At 41.6% G+C, this 19,244-nt stretch overlaps 1 protein-coding gene across 2 annotated transcripts in view; it reads left to right on the top strand.

Annotated features, from left to right (window-relative positions):
- Crb1 (crumbs cell polarity complex component 1) overlaps positions 1-19,244 on the top strand; it is a 181,398-nt gene that overhangs the window by 135,013 nt on the left and 27,141 nt on the right. Inside the window, 3 exon segments of one of the 2 annotated variants that reach the window (NM_001107182.1) lie at positions 1,607-2,513; positions 4,519-4,647; positions 7,947-8,073. In NM_001107182.1, the coding sequence (NP_001100652.1) occupies positions 1,607-2,513; positions 4,519-4,647; positions 7,947-8,073 (1,163 nt within the window). 2 annotated transcript variants of the gene reach the window in all.

Raw genomic sequence — 19,244 nt, 5'->3', positions numbered from 1 at the left:
CAAGGAAGACCCATTTTAACTTGGACAGTCAGGCAAAGATGACATTTCAGCAGAGAGCAACGCTGAGGAGGTGCTGAGCATGGGGAACCCTGGAGAAAGAATATTCCAGGTTGAAGTTTCAGTGAATATTAAAGGCTTGTTCTAGGACAAGCTCCTTGTTTTTGTGAATGAGGGAGAGATATTGCCCAACTGGAAGTAGGCAGTTAAATGGGGTCAGATCCCATAGACTTGAAAGATGGCACCTAAAATTCACATCTTAAACTAAAAAGTGGTCGTTAGAGCCATCTTCAGAAGCCACAGAAATAGGGAAGCTGGAAAGCAAAATCTTCCGTATCACCAATGATGGTGGCTGGAACAGAGCCTTGCAATGAAAGTCCCCAACCATGCTTTCAGATCAACTGCTGCTGAAAAGTAAGAAAAAAGTGAGAACAGAAAATTGACCACAGGGTTGAGGTCATTGTGACCTGGACAAGAGCAGTTTCAGTGACGTGATAGGGAGAAAATCAGAGAAAATGAGAGATGAGAAAATTAAAGCGAGTTTACAGAATATTAAGTTTTTGTGGTAACAGGAACAGAGAAATAAGACAGCAGAATAGCAGTCAGGGCAATGCTATGGGGTCTTGTGGGCTCTCTTTTTTTTTTTTTTAAATTTTCAGCAATCATAGTTTATTTGTACGGCAGTGGGAAAAAATTACAAAAATGGAAGGGAAATGTTGGTGCAGGGCAAAAAAAATGGGTGCACATAAGAAAATGGCTAAAAATAGTGAAAATGAACGGAACCCAACATGAGACCTGACAGCCTGACCTCCAGAAAGGAATAAGGACAGTGTGTCCCTGTAATGTTGCAAAGAGGGCTGGCACGGACACTATTCATTAGGTCAACAGGTCTGCTAGAACCTAGTGGGTGGGGCTTCTACCTCTCTTTTCTCAAGGTTGTACACAGACTGCAAGCAGACATGGAGTCAGAACGTTTAGGAGATAGGTGTTATAATTATAAAATTATAGCGATTTTAATAGAGAAATGCAGCAAGACGGTCAAAAGTGCTATATTCGCTGAAATAGCTGAACACAAAAAGCTATTATTTTCCAGTTTCCTAACCACATGAATTTACTTGGCTGTAGATGGCTAGTTGGTACCTTGGCATGTAATTGAAGGTCTTTATGTCCTAAATCAATCCATCATTTGTGAATGTTTCTGTTAACTCAATCAAAAGCCAGGGTCCATTGTTAACTAACTGGCATGTCACCAAAACTAAGTTTGTGATTCCTATGTGTTTAGTTTATATGTGAAATGGATAAGAAAGGCTTCCCTGATACAAGCCAATGGAAAACAAAAGAAAGGTGTGTGTTGAATTCTGGAATCACAATAGGCAGGCTTGTCTTTCCAGTGTGGTGTTTTTGTTTTGTTTTGTTTTGTTTAAATGACCAAGTTACTCAGCTTCTGTGAATCTCAAGTTATTCTCTTATAAAACAAGTACCATGATAGCATCTGTATAGGACACAACTTGAGAGCCGATAGCACAGTAGGGAACGGTCTAACAAGCTGTGCGAACATCAGCGGCGTGATGCGATGAAGTTGACAATCAGTTTGCCCTTCCCGCTTTAGGTATCGCCAATGCTGCTTTCAGCGGATTAAGCAGCGAAATATTGTTCAGAAGCAATGGGAATATTACCAGAGAACTCACCAACATCACATTTGGTTTCAGAACACAGGATACAAATGCGGTGATACTGCATGCAGAAAAAGAACCAGAGTTTCTCAATATTAGCATTCAAGACTCCAGACTACTCTTTCAACTGCGAAGTGGCAACAGCTTTTATACGCTGCATCTGACGGGTTCCCAATTGGTGAATGACGGCGCATGGCACCGAGTGACTTTTTCCATGATAGACCCACGGGCCCAGACCTCCCTGTGGCAGATGGAGGTGGACGACCAGACACCCTTTGTGATAAGTGCAGTTGCTACTGGAAACCTGAACTTTCTGAAGGACAATACTGACATCTATGTGGGTGACCAAGCTGTTGACAATCAGAAAGGCCTGCAGGGCTGTCTGAGCACAGTACAGATAGGAGGGCTATATCTCTCTTACTTTGAAAGTCTTCATGGTTTCACTAGTAAGCCCCAAGAAGAGCAGTTTCTCAAAGTTTCTACAAATGTGGCACTTACTGGCTGTTTGCCACTCAGTGCCTGCCACTCTAGCCCCTGTCTGCATGGAGGAATTTGCGAAGACAGCTACAGCTCTTATCGGTGTGCCTGTCTCCCGGGATGGTCGGGGGCACACTGCGAAATCAACGTTGATGAGTGCTCCTCCAGCCCCTGTGTCCATGGCAACTGCTCGGACGGGGTTGCAGCCTACCACTGCAGGTGTGAGCCTGGCTATACTGGTGGGAACTGTGAAGCGGAGGTAGACACTTGCAAGAGTCATCAGTGTGCCAATGGGGCCACCTGCGTCAGTGGCGCTCAGGGCTACTCTTGCCTCTGTCTTGGAAATTTTACCGGCAGATTTTGCAGGTGGGCACAAAGTCGGTGAGGAGCTCAGTCTTTGGGGCTCTGCTCTGAATTTTCCTTGTCAGGCTAGGAGGCTCTCCCCCCTAAATGTCCATCCACATGTGCTAAACAAGACTGGTTTGGAACACTCCCATCACAATTTGATCGTGCAAAGGTGCAATTATATATTGTGCAATATCCTGTATCAAGTCTTTTGTATAACTTAGAGAATTATGACACAGCTTAATAAAGAAAATTTAGGGCATACACCAATGCAAAATGGTCGTTATACAATACTCAGCATGTCACTACAAGAATATCTGTTCAACTTAACCCATTTTAAAGAATTTCACATTTGTTCTGAAATTGCAATAGAAGTCTATTGCTCTTGTGACCACGTCATTTTTATGCTATGAAAAATAGAGATTAAACAAAGAATCTTTTAATCCTGTTACTGTTATTGATATTTTGGCGTTACATTTATAAAATAACCGAGTCATTATAGGGAGGTGAAAGGGTAGTTATTAACGAATACCATATGCTAGGACATGGACAAGAATACCTGGAGTGGAGTAAATTGGCAGGCTGTAAGCATCACTTTAATCCACAGGTAGAGCATTTTGGCACACATTACATGCAGCCGTGCCTGGGAGAAGCTGTGTTCATCTTCTGCAGCATCTAATATTGTGCAGAGCTTCAGTGGCAAGGCACAGTGAGAAGTCCTAAGTGTTCAGGTGATTTAATAGACATTATTTCTTGCAAATTAACAGGATCATTTGTCAAGGAGTAACCTGACTGGTTAAAACCAAAACTTGGGGGTACAAATTAAGAGTCTTACACAGTGACCATAGATAAGAAAATATATATGCCCTAGGAATGAGCTCTCTGAGTCTTTTTCTGACTGATCCATCAAAGTCAAGTTAAAGAATAAAGTTCTCAAAAGTCCCTTCTAATGAACTTTTCGGGTGCTATTTATTAAGCCAAGGTGCTGCGTATAAAGCTGGAGATTTGCAATGCAAATGACTCCTTTTGGAGCCGGTTGGCACTCTTAACTCTTTTGAAATGTCCTTATGATATTTTCTTTTTGAAGTAGAGTTATTAGGCTCATTTGAAAAGACACACTCTTTTGAAAAGACACACCTCTACACCATCATCCAGGTGCTAGCTTCAGGGTATAACAGGACGATTGTGAATTTGCTCTCCACTTCCAGAATATTCATTCTGTATCTGATCACACACACACACACACACGCGCGCGCGCGCGCATGCATGCATGCATATGTGCACACACACATATGACTGAAGGTCCTGAGCAATAATTTTAAATCTGCTCCAAGATCAGCCCTTTCAAGCCTAGGGATTTCTGTCCAGCAGTATTTTCTTAGCTTTTAACAATCTATTCTGCCTTTTATAAGAGTTCTTCAGTGTGTCTAGCTTTGCGGCTATACCAAGAACCCCATGCTGAACTCACATGTAGTCACACTGAGTATTATACACAAACCGCCTGGACAACACTTGGCTGGCGCTGTGCAAAGCTATGAATTATGAGAGAGGGAGCAAGCAAGTCTTGGCAGGGCAACTGTAGTTCAGTTCTGAAAGCCAACAGAGAAATCACACGAGGGCCTGAGTACCAGAGTGGTCTCCTTGTTTTCCTGCCCTTTATAGGGATGCAATTTTCCTATGGCCTCTGTTGATTTATTAGAACAAGCAGCTGCAGTTCTAGCTAGAGTGAGCTCCTTCCCAGACTTGAATTTACGGCCACCCCATGGCGTAGATCTTATCTTATGCACGAAAGCTGCGGAGAAGGAAAGATGGATGACCACGTTGGTTGCAGTGGGCTCCAGCAGGGGCTTTTTGCTGAAGAACGTCGTGTTTTACGATGCAGCACAATCCAGCATTAATTGTTCCTCGGCCTCAGAGCTTAATTAGCCTAACATTGACTACATATATGAACTTTTCAAAAAAAAATTTTTTTCTTGCATGGGATGAACAAGATAAACAGCTGTGGCCATTATTTTTATCTCTCTAGACACAGCAGATTACCCTCAACAGTCTGTGGGAACGAGAAGACAAACTTCACTTGCTACAACGGAGGCAGCTGCTCCGTGTTCCAGGAGGACTGGAAATGTGTGTGCCGGCCAGGTTTCACTGGAGAGTGGTGAGTTACACTGGAACTTTATGGATAAAAGTTCTGAGCTAAAGAACAGAGGGATTGCCCAGAGTTCATTTTCTCCTCCAATTTTTCATCTCAGTTCCCACAGGAAAAAATCCATGTTGAAATATAGGTCCAGACAGAATCAAGCAATAAAAAAGAAGAAAAATTACAGGGTAGGTCAAAGTATAGAATATTTTACCAGCCAAGACTTCAAATAAGAAAATACGGTTTTTAAAATACATAATGTCTTATTTATTCTTTCCTATAAGTACTTCTGGATTCACGGAGTCCTTCCCTCCCCACGCTAACTCTAATATATGATTTCAATATGGTTGCTTTTGAAGTAAAATAAAACACACCTAAAAGTTACCTTATTTGATTGACTTCAACCCAAAGTATATGTACTCCTTACCCGGGCAATTCTTTCGTTCACAGAGAAGCCCTTTCACTGTTCACCTAGTCAGAGGTGCCCAGCTAGTGATACAGGGAAAGTTGTGTATGCATTTGCCTGGCTGGGGTGTGATCAAGGGGAAGAGAAGACATGCTTTGATCAGATGCCCCAAGAGATCTCCATCCCCAAACTGGTAAAAACCAGGACTCTGTGGACACAGGCATTATTTAGACAACATTACCATTGGTTTAGCACTAATCCACCCATATACCTTCATTTCAGAGCTCTGTGAGCAAGATTTTGTTGTTTTTATTTTGTATGTGTGCATGTATGCATGTGTGTGTATGTGTGTGTGCATGTGTGTATATGTGTGTGTATGTGTGTATATGTATGTGTGTGCATGTGTGTATGTGTGTGTGTACACGTATGCATGTGTGTGTGCATGTGTGTATGTATGTGTGTGTGTACATGTGTGTGTGTGTGAAGGTGAATGCGGATTAAGCTACAGATTGATGCTGAGTTAAATGTATGCAGCAATGAAGGTTGAGCTGCCATCGAAGCTGGTGCTGCTCTACTGGGAAAGCTGACGTGAATTTGTGAGTAAGTGTTTGCTCAGCACAGCTAAAGCAAAATACAAAATGTGCTTCTCCATCTCCTAGAATAAGGTACAGGCAGTTGAGACACACATGTGTGCAGAAGGAATTAGAGGAGTCCCATTCGTGTTCCAGCTTATCACAGCATGACATGCCTCCGATTTCATATCCTCAAAATATTGTAAATAGATCTTTGGCCTAAACATAAATAACTCTTTACTATCTTCAAATGCTCGTTGCCTCCTGGCTTAATAATATTATCTCCCCTTAATAGCACAATGAATAGTATTCATCCAAAACCCTCAGTTATTTTTTGCAGTAAATATTTCCATTTCCTCCAATGTATATCAGTTTTGAAAGTCATACTTGCCATTTAAATTATTGATTGAGATGAAGGTGGGATTACTAATTTTCCTTTCTTCCCAGGGAAGATTGTCTCCACATAGACTTCACTAGTACAGAGTTATTTCTAACAGTGAATGTGCGTTTAATATATTCTGATTTTGCAAACACATTAATCATCATTAATGAATTCAGGAGATCCTAATGGCTTTACTTTGACTTTCCATATATTAATTATCATCTTTTTCATTTGTTTTTATCTCGCTTTTTCTTTGGGGACAGGATCCCATTTGTAGCCCTGGCTTGTCTAGAGCTTGCTGCTACATTGAGGAGGCTGGCCTCGAACTTGCTATCATTCCTCTGCCTGACTTGTCTCACTGCTGGAATTTGGGGAATGAGGCACCACATTCAGTCCTATTATTTTCTAATAAGGCTCCCCTGCTGTTTTCTATGCATATGCAGCATCCACTGTTTTGTTCAAAATGGAAATCAGTAAGGGAATAAAAGAAAGCAGGAGGAAGGGCTGGAAATGTTTCGGCGTCTCCCAAGGCCTAGAGCTGTGAGACTTCCACACAGCGGAGGATACTGAGAAGCTGTTGAGCTTGCCTAAGCTTCCAGCTTCATGTTGTCAGTCAGTCCAGCACGTTCAGGTGATGGATGGTGTGAATGCTGGCCACCCATACACAGAGTACTTGGCAAGCTCCTGAGAGTTGTCAAGTTTGGCTGGGATCTAATCAGAGAAGCCTCCTTCCAGCCCAGAAGCCAGGGCCGTAAAAGGAAAACAGAGAGTCTCAGCTATGTTCGCTATCCCATGGATAAAGAGCTATTTTCCTTGGACTGAATCTCCATTTCCCATCACACCATCTCACAGCTCCTCCACCTCGGCCCTTGCATTAGAGCCTGGTGAGAAGTCTCTGCACACACAGACATTCTACGTTGGGGGGAAGTGGAGATTAAAAACAGTTTATAGCGTAAATGGTTCTGCAGAGTTTTTCCTAAGATAGCGCAAATGCCTTCACCACTGCTCAAGCCCTTAGCAGAGTATCTGGCACACGGTAAATAAAACTACTGAACTAATCCTTGGAGGGCCAGAACAAGGAGTTGCGACTATACATAATAACATTCCAAAAACCTAAAACTTCAATGAAAGCGTCAATAGAACGATGTGCCATTTGATTATTTCAACCTCATTTGAACATACACCATTGTATACACAGTATCAACATCACACATATACACACTAACACACACACACACACACACACACACATCCAACGTGTCTGCCATTTTTGTGTTCATATATCAGTTTTTTAAAAAATCAAAAGAAAAAAAATATCGGTTGAAAAGGAGGCAGACAGTACTCAAGTACCTTAGAGTGGACATTGTTCTTTTTTTCCCAGAAAAGTCATATAGGAAAACACTTACTAGAACGTTTAGAGTTCCTTGTCACTACTTAGACCATGGATTTATTAACTGGGTTCTTCCTTACTTTTCTAAATGCTTAAACAAATTGAATTTCAAAGGAAAATAATCCAACATCTCCTAGAATTAGCCAAGTCTATCCTGAGGCAGAGAAACTCTAGAACTTTCACAGCCTGTGCTGTCTCTGCCCTGTAGATTCCAGGCTAGCAAAGTCAGCCCCCCAGTATCTATCCAATAAAGCTGACATTTAAAAGGTGGCAAACTGACCCACGCTCCTGAGGGACAATCAGGACTTCTAAATATTTGCAGTCATTTTCTTATTTGAATTAATTCAATGTGTACACCTATGTCTGTGCATTTGTGCACAGACAAATTTCCACAAAACTCAGAATGTATTAAAGGGCTCTTAAGGAACCTCTGAAATTATCCAGTGTGTTTAATTGGGTAGATTTGGTGCAAACTCTATGCCATGTTAGAAAGAGGGACAAACCATTGCTCAATCTAACAATCCGCCTGCCTGACCTGGGGCATCTGCTTTTATATCCATTTTCAAGGTGTGAAGAGAACATCAATGAATGTGCCTCTGACCCCTGCATCAACGGAGGCCTGTGCAGGGACTTGGTCAACAGATTCCAGTGCATCTGTGATGTGGCCTTTGCGGGCGAGCGCTGTGAGCTGGATGTAAGCGGCCTTTCCTTCTATGTGTCCCTTTTACTGTGGCAAAACCTCTTTCAACTCCTGTCCTACCTCATTCTGCGCATGAATGATGAGCCAGAGGTAGAGTGGGGTGCACAGGAAAATTATTAACGTGTAAAACATTGACTTTCAAGAAACATCTTGTCTCAGTGTACGACAAAGGGAAAATTAGGGAATAGAATCCATTTAGAGAGGTGATTCTCAACTTTCCTCATGCCACAGCCCTTTAGTACAGCTCTTCCTGTTGTAGTGGCCCCAACCATAACATTGTTTTCACTGCTACTTCATAATCCTTCTACTCTTATAAATCATAATGTGAATATTAGGTTCTCTGACAGTCTTAAGTGACACCTGTGAAAAGGTCATTGATTCCCCCAAAGGGTTCATGACCTACAGGTTGAGGACTGCAGACTTGGAGGATGACAATGCATTTAAGGACACCACAAGCAGTTTGGGTCTATAGAAGGTATTTTCCTATTCTAGTTTTTTTTTTTTTTTTTAGACACACCAGAAGAGGGCATCAGATTCCATTAAAGATGGTTGTGAGCCACCACATGGTTCCTGAGAATTGAACTCAGGACCTTTGGAAGAGCATTCAGTGCTCTTTCCAGCCCCTAAGAATGTTCTAATACAGTCAGAAAGAGCTCACCACCCAGCCTGCTGAGTCCAGGCCACTGTCGTCCTCAACGCTTCCATATTGAATGATTTTCATTACACTTAGAAAACCTTTTCTCTCCACTCCACCTCTGCACGTTCCCTATTTTCCTACTGACATTTCCCCCCCCCCTCACCATGATTCTAATGCGGTGTGTGGTCCTCCTTCTCACCAGTTATATGTAACATGAACATTTAAAAATATCTATAAACATTTTTATAGTCATGTGCGTCTTCCTGCAAAGCTATTCTCCACGGACAGTTCTTTTCTACACGAAGAAGAAATGAGTTCACCCCCCAGGAACACAGAAAAAAGATGCTCACAGTATCCTTCATCAGCATCACTTCTGATATCATGGACCATTCTTTCCACCAGCAAATAGCAGAGAGCATTTTCTCTATTAGTTCCCCTCACGTTTCCCCCTTTTCCGTTACAATTGAAAACTTTCCGTTAGGTACTGACACATTTGTAGGGGGTTTGACTTTCCCATCAAGAATTCCCTGATTCAGTATTTATGCAAAATATCTTTGCAAGGGGGGGGGTCTATATCAGTCCAACAGAGATGTCATTAGTGTTCATTGAGGAGGAAATACTTTGAATGAATTCACAGCACCACTGAAGCAGCAGTAGTCTGAAAGACACCCTTCTGCGAATGTGCCCGTGTCTTCAGGAGCTGCCCTGGTTTGAAGGCATGTGGGTAACTTGTGTTTTGCATGTTATCAATGCTCAGTGGGTCACGACTGTTTTAAAAAGAGCTTTTGCTGTGGCAATGACCAAGGCGAATCCAGATATGCCAGTCACACAAAGGGGTATTGCTCTATTCCTCAGTACTTATTCATTTTACATAGCAGCCTCCACCCCGCAGCAACCCTTTCACAATAGTAATGACGCTGAGCTCTGACCTTCCTTCTCAGCATTTTCCTTGTATCCAAAGCATGGTGTCCACACCGCTCTCCTAAAACGAGACCTTGTAGCCAGAAAGGCAGGGAAAACATTTCCAAAAATATTTGCACTCTTAAGTATTTGCAATTGAGTAGATTACAGCCAGAGACAATATGCAGAGTTTCAGGTTTGCTCCCTTCCACACATGACTTCAACTGTTCTCAATGTGATGTGCTCCCTATAGAATATATTTAAGGAGTATTTACCCACAGTATCATTCTCTGTGCAGTTCTAATGCTTCTGTTGTCACTGAAACTGTTGATTGTTTTCCTGTCTTCCAACTGTCTTATTAGCATTTAATAGCTTTTTGCTAAATGCCCTCTTTCTATTCTCCTTATTTCTCCATAGTTCAAGTATGTCTGTGTGACTAAGGATTCTCCTCATTTTCACAGAAAAATAAATCTTTTCTTCCTTCCGTTCTGTTGGTCATTCTCTGGTGACACATGCCTTTGCTTACTTGGACCGAGGGTCACACAGTAAGTGATCCGCAACTAGGCTCAGTTGCACAGACAACCATCACCGCCACCACCAGCAGCAGCTGGACACCAGACACAAGCATGAGTAGTCATCTCTTGATGACTCCTTCCCCCTTACGTGTCATTGCAAGTAAGCGCCATGACACCAAGGCCAGGTCCCATGGACTTTCTTTGGTAGGCAAGTGACTCTGTAATCCAATAGCTCATTTGTTTCACTCTTGACTTACATCATCTCTGACAAAGCTGGTCTTAGTTTGACCTGGTCATGAGGAAAGACCATCACACCTAAAAGACAGAAATTCACACACTCAGGTTCTCAGGTTTTCCTAATTTACACACACACACACACACACACACACACGCGCGCGCGCGCGCGCGCGCGCGCGTATCAAATCTCTGTAATTGACTACATTTTTTTGCTGATGTTTCATCATTAACAGCTGTAGCACACCGGATTGTGATTGGGGTTGACTGTCTTCCTCCTCTGTGAGTATATACATGGGAGTGGATTGAAGCACCCCCCCTCTCTCTCTGCTGAAAAAAAGAGAAACGGGGAAACGTGGAGAGATGCCATGTTTTGATTGTAAAGAGAAAAGTAAATTCAGTTAGTGCTGGTTCAGAAATCTGGGTCAGGAGTGTGAGGAACCATTTTCAGTACATCGTTTTTTTTTTTTTCTAACTACACTTTTTCAATACTACATATCAATAAATTCCTCCCACCCCAACTTTTATTTTACTAAGTTTTTCTGGAAGATGGCTAAAATAGAAGTTATTTAGTCAATACTTCCAAATTAAAGCTCTTTCTGGATGTAGGGTTATACTATTTGAGTTTAGTGATTTAGAGAAGAATTCTGCTTCAACTACTAATGTCCTTTCCGTATTGCTTGGCGTGGCCTTTAGTACTCAACAAATGATGTAGTGAGGACTTACACTATGCCACTCCCTGGTAACTCCTGGCCAACCGCCATGAGTGAACACGATGCTCACCCATATAAAGCCAAAAGGAACAGTAGGTAAGGAAGGCAGATAAATCAAGATGAGGAATTCTTCAGCCAGTGTTGTGATAAAAGTAGGTCTCCACTGTGCAGCCTGCGAAGCAAGGGGGTTTTGTCCAAAATTAAAACTGGATGTAGAGGGTCAAGAAGGCAAGCTTTACAACGGCTTTGCTGAGATTTGAAGGTAAGTAGAAACTTGGTGGGAAAGGAGAGATGGGGAAGACTACAATACTCCAGGCAGGAGGTGCTGTGAAGTTTGCATGGCATGGCTAGGAAACAGAGGGGGAGCATGGTTAGTCTCAGCTCTAGAAGTAAACGGAAAATGCTGAAAGTCATGTAAAGACTATGGCTTTCCATCCTAAGACCACTTGGGGGGCCTTTAAAGGCTTCAACATAAAAGCGACAATTACACTTATACTCTCAAAGGTCACTTGAACTTTTACATAGAAACGGATTAAGGACAGATAAGACTGCACTAATGAATCTGTAACTAAGAGACAACTACAGTAACATGAACAAAGCAAAAGAGAATTTTGGCCTAAGTGGCCATGAGCAAAGTCTAGAATGACAGTTCAATCTGGTGAAATCTATTTGAAAGACTGATCCACTGAATAAATCAATGACTTCTAACGCTCTGGCAGAGAAGTGCAATGTGATTTATACGTGTCACTGTTTTAGACTTGATATCAAGGAATGAGTCTGGGCTTAATATATAAACTTGAGAGTCATATATAGATATACTGAATTGTGTGGTTTTGCGGATGTCTGTGTACAAGCCATGTGTAGCATTTGTCTCTACAATGGTACTACCTTAAAATAAAAGCCGTACACACTTGTCACCTGGATGCTATGCTTAGGGTCTCATTCTCTGATTGTCACTATATTCCGTGGATTAGAAGCCTGAGAGCTCTCAGCTATACACAAAGGGAATGGACCAAAAAGACGAATGCAAGAAGTAGAGCACTGGGTCTACCTTAAGAATTTACCTGTCATGCCCTCACTGGTGGCTAGTGTCTTCATTCTGAGCTACAGTCTTCATGTTTTTCTTTTTCTTTTTTTATTAATTTTTTTTATTATTCAGCCCATTCGTTTATATCTCAAATGATAACCCCCTTCCTGGTTACCCCTCCACAACCTCTCTATCCCATCTGCCCTCTTCCCACCTCCCCTTTGCTTCTGTGAGAGTGTTCCCCCAACCATCTACCCACGCACTCCCACCCCACAGCGCCAACATCCCTCTGCACTGCAGCATAAAACCTCCACAGAATGAAGGGCCTCCCTTCCCATTTATGTCAGACAAGGCCATCCTCTGCTACATATGTATCTGGAGCCATGCATTCCTCCCTGTACACTCTTAGTTGGTGGTCTAGTCCCTGGGAGCACTGGGTGGTCTGGCCAGCCAACATTGTTCTTCCTGTGGTGTTGCAATCCCCCTTTGCTCCTCCAGTTCTTCTGCCAGCTCTCCCAGCAGGGTTCCCGAGTTCAGTCCGATGGTTGGCTTCGAGCATCCGCATCTGTATTGGTCAGGTCTTTGTACACTGGCAATCCATTTATAAAGAAAACACTGGTGGTTTCCTGTATTTCTGCTACCTTTGCGATTTCTATACATGTTACTTTCTTACAAATCAACTGTTTCTTCTGTCAATGTTTTAATGTTTTCACTGTATTACTACCTTTTATTTTACTTTACAATGACTATGAACCTGTAGTTAGTCTGTTACAGGCTGTGCTAATGTTATAAGCTCTTCAAGTGTTCATCCACCTGTTTTTGTTTCTGTTGAATTTTCCACATGACAGAATTTGTCTCCTGGTGGTTTGTAATTGTTATCGGTGAACACAGATCATGAGGGTTCCCTTTACCCCTGCTCTGGAGTAAGTCTTTGCACAGCAAGTCATACACATCGGGACCTTTTGCTGGGAACTTGAGTTTCATATCTCTAATCTAGCCTACTTTCATATCTTTGGCTTAGATTGTCGCACAGCATTGAGGTGGTGAATTTGGCTTCCACGACTGATTTTGGTGGGAACTCTTCATAAATTATCAATCACTCAACTCCCTCTTGAGCCTCAGTTCTTTGCCACTGTCTCAGAACTCTACTTGGTAGCTAGGCAGAGATCCTCATCCTCATCTCGCTGGGATTTGAACAGCTCTCTCTTGAAACTCTTACTTCCTTCTCTTTCTTTCTCTGGCAAATTCCTAGCCTTCCTGAAACCTGAGGTGTAATAAAACTTCTTCTTTTCCTCATACCTTTGTCACTTCACTTTGGGCTTCTTTTTAGTGACCCTAATGTAGATCAAGCATACAGCCCCCCTTACCCCCCCACACACATAAGCAACATTCAGTAATAGACTTCTCTAGGTCAAGGACCATCTAACACATCTGCCACAATGATAAGAGAATTATCACCTTCCAATAACCATGGATCTTGAGAAGTAATAGTACTTTCTTTTCTTGATAGTTTAATTTTAATGTGGATAAATGCTTTTTCTGAAATGGACCTTGCCATGATATTGTAGCAAGTGAGAAAAATGTGAAAGCTTTGATAACACAAGTAAAAAGCTTTGCTTAAGGGCTTAGCAATGTCACAAGGGCAGTAATTTTGTCCGTTTCTGCTTGCTTATCCTTTAGTTGTCTATTATAATAGCTGCCCTAAAACTTGGCTAAGTCCTGTACCCGAGTCATGTTGAACTTGGTCTCCCTCAGTTAAATGTCCTCCTACACATGGCAATGGTTGCTCTGTGATGATTTTGTTGTTGTTGTTGTTGTTGTTGTTGTTGTTGTTGTTGTTGTTTTGCCTTGTAATTTTGAGGTTACATTTTTTTCCATGTGGAAAGGCTTAGTGAGAGAAGAAGAGTAGAAGAGGGGAGAATTTAAAGGCTGGCCATGATGATGCGGAGGGAGGTGGGAGGGGAATAGGAGAGAAGGGACAAAGGGGAAGAGGGCAAGAGAGCAGAGAAGAGAGCGAGGTTACATCCTAAGTATTCTAACCTTAAGTATTCTGACTCATGGTGTAAGGGACTATGAATTGTTTTAGACTCCCCCAAAACAGCGTTTTGATTTAGAAAGCAGTCAACTAGCTATATCAAAATCTCAGTACTGGGCTAGGGCAGGCTTTGGGATGCACAGTGCAAATCTCGGCTCACGTCGCCTGTAGCAGGACAGCTTGTGGTCTGCTCACCTGCACACTTTTCCTGGTCTATCTGGCAATGTGAGAGGAAGCAACTTTTCTCTAGAATTAGACTCTATCTCCATGGCTCTCTTCTTTCCAGAATTTTCTGATTCCACTTTCAGTTTCTGTCATAAACCTCTTTAATCTTATTCTCTAAGCCTTTAAGACTGCAAAATCCACTACCATTTTAGTGAACCGAGGATTGTACTCAGCAAACGAACAAAATGAAAATCATCGGTGTCCTCTGCCCTCTGAGTTCAGCTCCCTTAGAGCCATGCATACTTCCGTTAACAGTGCTCTAAGGGTTTCTCTGTCATTCTGTCCACATTTTAATAGTTAGTGCCCAAAGGTTGGTATAATAGAAATGATGTTATCAACACCTGAAGGGGAAACTGAAATTTCAAGTAGGCCATATTAATTCACCTGCGGTCTATGCTGTCAGACCACCTCTGAGGTCACCATAGAAATGATAGGAGGATAAAAGAGTTAAAAAGATAAAAGAGTAGTTTCTCCAGAAAGCACAGACGGAAGGGAAGCACAAACATCACTTTCAGCTTCTAGTGGAAACAGTAGGCTTGCAGTACATCCAAACAGAGAGAAGAAATAAGGCATGGGGATATCATTTATAGGAAAATTTTGAGTCAGCATGAGCAAAAATGAATGAATATTAGAATTCTTCAGCAATGTTCCGAATTGATTTGCAGCAAAGTGAACTCCCACCCTAGAAACCATCAAATAGAAACTGAGTGATGAGTCTTGTGGAGAATACGTGTGCACTGACTGGGATAGCTGTAGACTTGGCAGCTTCATTAAGCACGAGCCACAAACCAGTTCAGCAAATCAGTGTGTTTGCCTCTTAAAAATCTGTTAACGTTGCATTGTGTGCTATCTATGACAGCAGAATGGTATAGTTGGATGAGAACAGAAATTTTTACTCAACTAAAACTTGAGGGAAAGTGTAGCTTGCCAGGCCAAATAGCTGACCCAAATCTCCTGACCCTTAGGGAAAAGGGAGGATTGGGAAAGATGCATTTCTGAACTTCAGATCATTAACACATTGGATCAGGTTATAGTGAAGAAATGTTTGAGAAAGGAATCTCCTTTAGAATGTATTTTTAGGCCCACTGATTTATTATGCTGGCTTCTTTGAAATCGAAACCCACCAACTTTGTCCATTTAACACTCCAAAGGCACCTTTACTTGGGGAACAACCAGACTGAGCTGTGATGTTTCGTGTGCACAGAGAAAGTTTGCTGAGCAAGGTTTGAGGTCTGCATTGTTCCATATCAATCACTTTCCGGCAGGGCCTGCAGTAGGACCAGGGCCTGGGGCCAGGAAGGTATAAAGCCACTGGGAGAGTTTATTTGAATGTTCTTTCTATCTTAAATCAGTAGGTAAAATGATGCTGTTACAAAGATATTCCACTGTAAAGTGTAGGAGAGTTCCTGTTGGAAGACCAAGTTAGTGCTTATTCAACCATTATTGAAATACATATCTCTAAAATATTGACATTAAAAATATAGTATCTGGGCATTTCATACGGCTCAGTCCACTGTCTGTGTTTCTGGTATCTGCTAGGATGCTATTTCTCCTGAATTTTCGAGGTATTAATGAGAAATATTGTATCAAAGAGTTTAAAAGGATTTTAGCAACTATTAAATCCAACTCATTTTTTATATAAAAGAAGAAGCTAAGTAGGAAGAGGGAATGGCTAGATTAAGTTACAAAGTATTAAATGGTAAGGCTGGTGGTTAAAACCTGCTCTTTCAGGGCACAAGAGCTCTGCCCCATCACCTACATCTGGTGGCTCATAACTGTAACTACAGCTCTAGGGCAGCGGGCGGTTCTTTCTGGTCTCTATCAGCACCGAACACATGTGAGCATATGTGCACATGCACACACACACACACACACACACACACACACACACACACACACACACACACAGAGGGAGAGGGGAGTTTATAATATCAGGTCTCCCAACCCACTATTCAATAATACTCTTTCCTTCCCTATACTGACACAGTAAATATATAGCATAATCTTTTTTTAGTTTTTATTTCTTCTGAAGGAGGATCTCACCACATTTCCCAGATTGGCCCTTAATTCACTCTGCAGCTCAGACAGACCTTGAACTTATGGTCCTCCTGGCATTGAATTTGTGATCCTCTTGGCCTGTAAGTGTCTGAGATCTCAGACCTATACCACTAGCCTGGCTTTGCCACGTAACCCTATAGATTGATTTCTAGGTCAGTTACTCCTATGAACGCGTTCGTTTACCATGAATTTGTATTAAATAACTGAAGGATAAAAGAAGAAAGCATACTTAGCCACAAACTTTATAATTTGGAATTTAGAAAGGTGTAAACGGGATTTGTTTATGGAAAATTTTGAAGAATTCCACTTTCTTCCACTAAAACATGCTGTGAAAATGTAGAAACGGGAGGGATTCTGATGCAGTCGAAGAAAGATTGAATTCGTAACTCCCCAATTTTTTTTCCATCTTACAATAATCCCAAGAGTAGTTTTTGTCCTCACTTTATAATGAGCAAATGGAATCTGACGGGATGCATACCTTATCCACATTTGTACAATTAGGGAGCAGTATGCCTGTGGGGTAATCAAACTTTTCATTTCCAAATTTCATGCTCGAGAAAGAATTGTGATCTCTGAGACGAGACCCAGGAAACAGACCACAGTGATACGTGTATAGATTTCCCTGACACTGTGAACCAGACAGGGTGGCAACGCTCAAACCTCTTCAGTTCAGCCCCAAAACTTTGTCCCCATGATATCTGTTACCAGATTTCCAGAAGGTAGAAATAAAAGAAAATAATAAAACTTGGAAGAGCGTGCCAAGGGAAACAAAATGGGAGAGCTGTGAGAAATGAACAGATGCATCTAGTGGTGAAGTCCATCTTTGTCCTGGCTGCACAAAGGACACAGCACACTTAGAGATTAAGGGATGGGTTAATCAGAGAAAGCTTTGAAAGACTCAGAATTTGAGAGTGTGGCCATTCACAGAGACCCAGGAAGCACAGAAGGTGGTGGGAAAATCTCCCTCACATAAATAAGATTATGGAAGACATTAAGCCATGAGAATGGGGCAGAAAATAAAAATATACGCAGCAAGGACACAACCATTTATGAGTGACAGAATCATAAATTGTTTCTGAGAGGACAGAGTTGTGCTTAATTGCTAAGGCTGATGTCAAGGGCGATGCTGACTGGCCCACATCCTCAGGCTCTTCCTGCAAACAGAGCCCTGGCCAGTGGCACCGCGGTCTTAGGCTGTAGGGAGATGTCTTGTGCTCTAAATTTGGCCTGCAGAAAGAAGCACCCAGGATGACATTCTCTTCAAATTATAATTTAAAAGAAGCACTGACGCTTATCCCAGAGTTTTCACTAATTAGTATTCAGGAGCAAGTAAATATAGTGCTATATATTTGTCCAAAGAAGATGAACTGCCAGCAGGTATATCACAAGATGTTTAGCATCATTAATCATAAGAGGAGTATAAATCAATACCACAGTGGGATATCACCTTATACATGCTAGGTTGGCTATTCCTAACCAAACCAAGGATAGTATGTGCTAGTTAGAATGGAAAAAACTGGAACTCTTGTGCTTGTACTTCTGAGACTGTAAAATGGTACAGTCACCACAAAACATTAAAAGTACAAGTATCATTATTTATTAATTAAATATTAAAGGAATGCTTCCCTATAATTCCACCTTTATCCTCACTAACTCTTTTCCCTCACAACTTCAGGCAATTGTCTTTCAAACCCAGTGAATCCACTGAGTGTAATTTGTTTGTGCATGGTTGAAAGACAACCTACCAGAGTATGGCTAGTCAGTCTCTCAAGGCCTACATCTTTTAAGAAAGCTAACTCTACTTCCCCAAACAGCCATCACTTGCCTTGAGCTCGTCAGGTAGGGATGGGACATCCTAAGTCTCTCCTCTGGTCAAACAGGTATTTTGGGTGGCTTGATCTTGTGCAGGTCTTGTACATACAGTCTCAGTACAGTACAGTGTTGTATTGAGTTCATCACAACAGCATTGTCATATCTGGCAAATTCTATTTTGCTGCAGTTGTCTACTCCCTCTGGCTCTTACAATCTTTCTGTCTGTTCTTCCTCAATCATCCCTGATCCTTATGGAAGACAACACAATGTAAATGTCCCATTTAGAACTAAATACTCCTCAATCTTTTATTCTCCCTATGTTGACAGATGTGGGTATTTGTATTAATCAACATCTACTCTGAAAATAAGCTTTGGTGACGATTAAGAGATGCACTAATATATGCACTAATATATATATATATATATATATAAATATAGATATATATACATAGATGATAGATAGATAGATAGATAGATAGATAGATAGATAGATAGAGATATATAACTTAGAGTAGAATTTATTGCTATACCATTTAAGAGAATAAAAGTATTATGCTCTCTACTAATGCATATGACCTAGACAGGTAGAGGTTTGATGCCCAGGCTACCTTACCAGACATGAGTTTACATGTGAAGGCCAAAAGACAGCTTGCAGGAGACATTCTTTCTATTCATCATGTGGGTTCCAGGGATTGAACACAGGTTGTCAGAATAGGTAGCAAGTGTCTTTACCTGCTCGCCATTTTTCCAACCCGACTTCCCTTATTTGTTGCTTTATGAGAAATGATGGTGTTGGTATTATCCCTCAAATGTAGAGCTGTGATCACTCAACCTGGAAACTTACTAGTACGCAACAGATTAATGCCATGATCTTATATAGTGGAGCACAGGATGGCCTTTGCCTATCTTAATTTTAAGTTTCTAAAAGGGCTATATTTTTTTCTTATTTTATTCTCTGACCGTTTTAGAGATGTATATGGTGAATCATAGTCCTTTTCACACTTCTTCC

The sequence above is a fragment of the Rattus norvegicus genome, chromosome 13 (genome assembly GCF_021556685.1).
Source record: "Rattus norvegicus strain SHRSP/BbbUtx chromosome 13, alternate assembly SHRSP_T2T, whole genome shotgun sequence".
Classification (NCBI taxonomy): Eukaryota; Metazoa; Chordata; class Mammalia; order Rodentia; family Muridae; genus Rattus; species Rattus norvegicus.
Note: the sequence above shows the minus strand (reverse complement) of the source record. Positions and strands in the feature narration are given on the sequence as shown.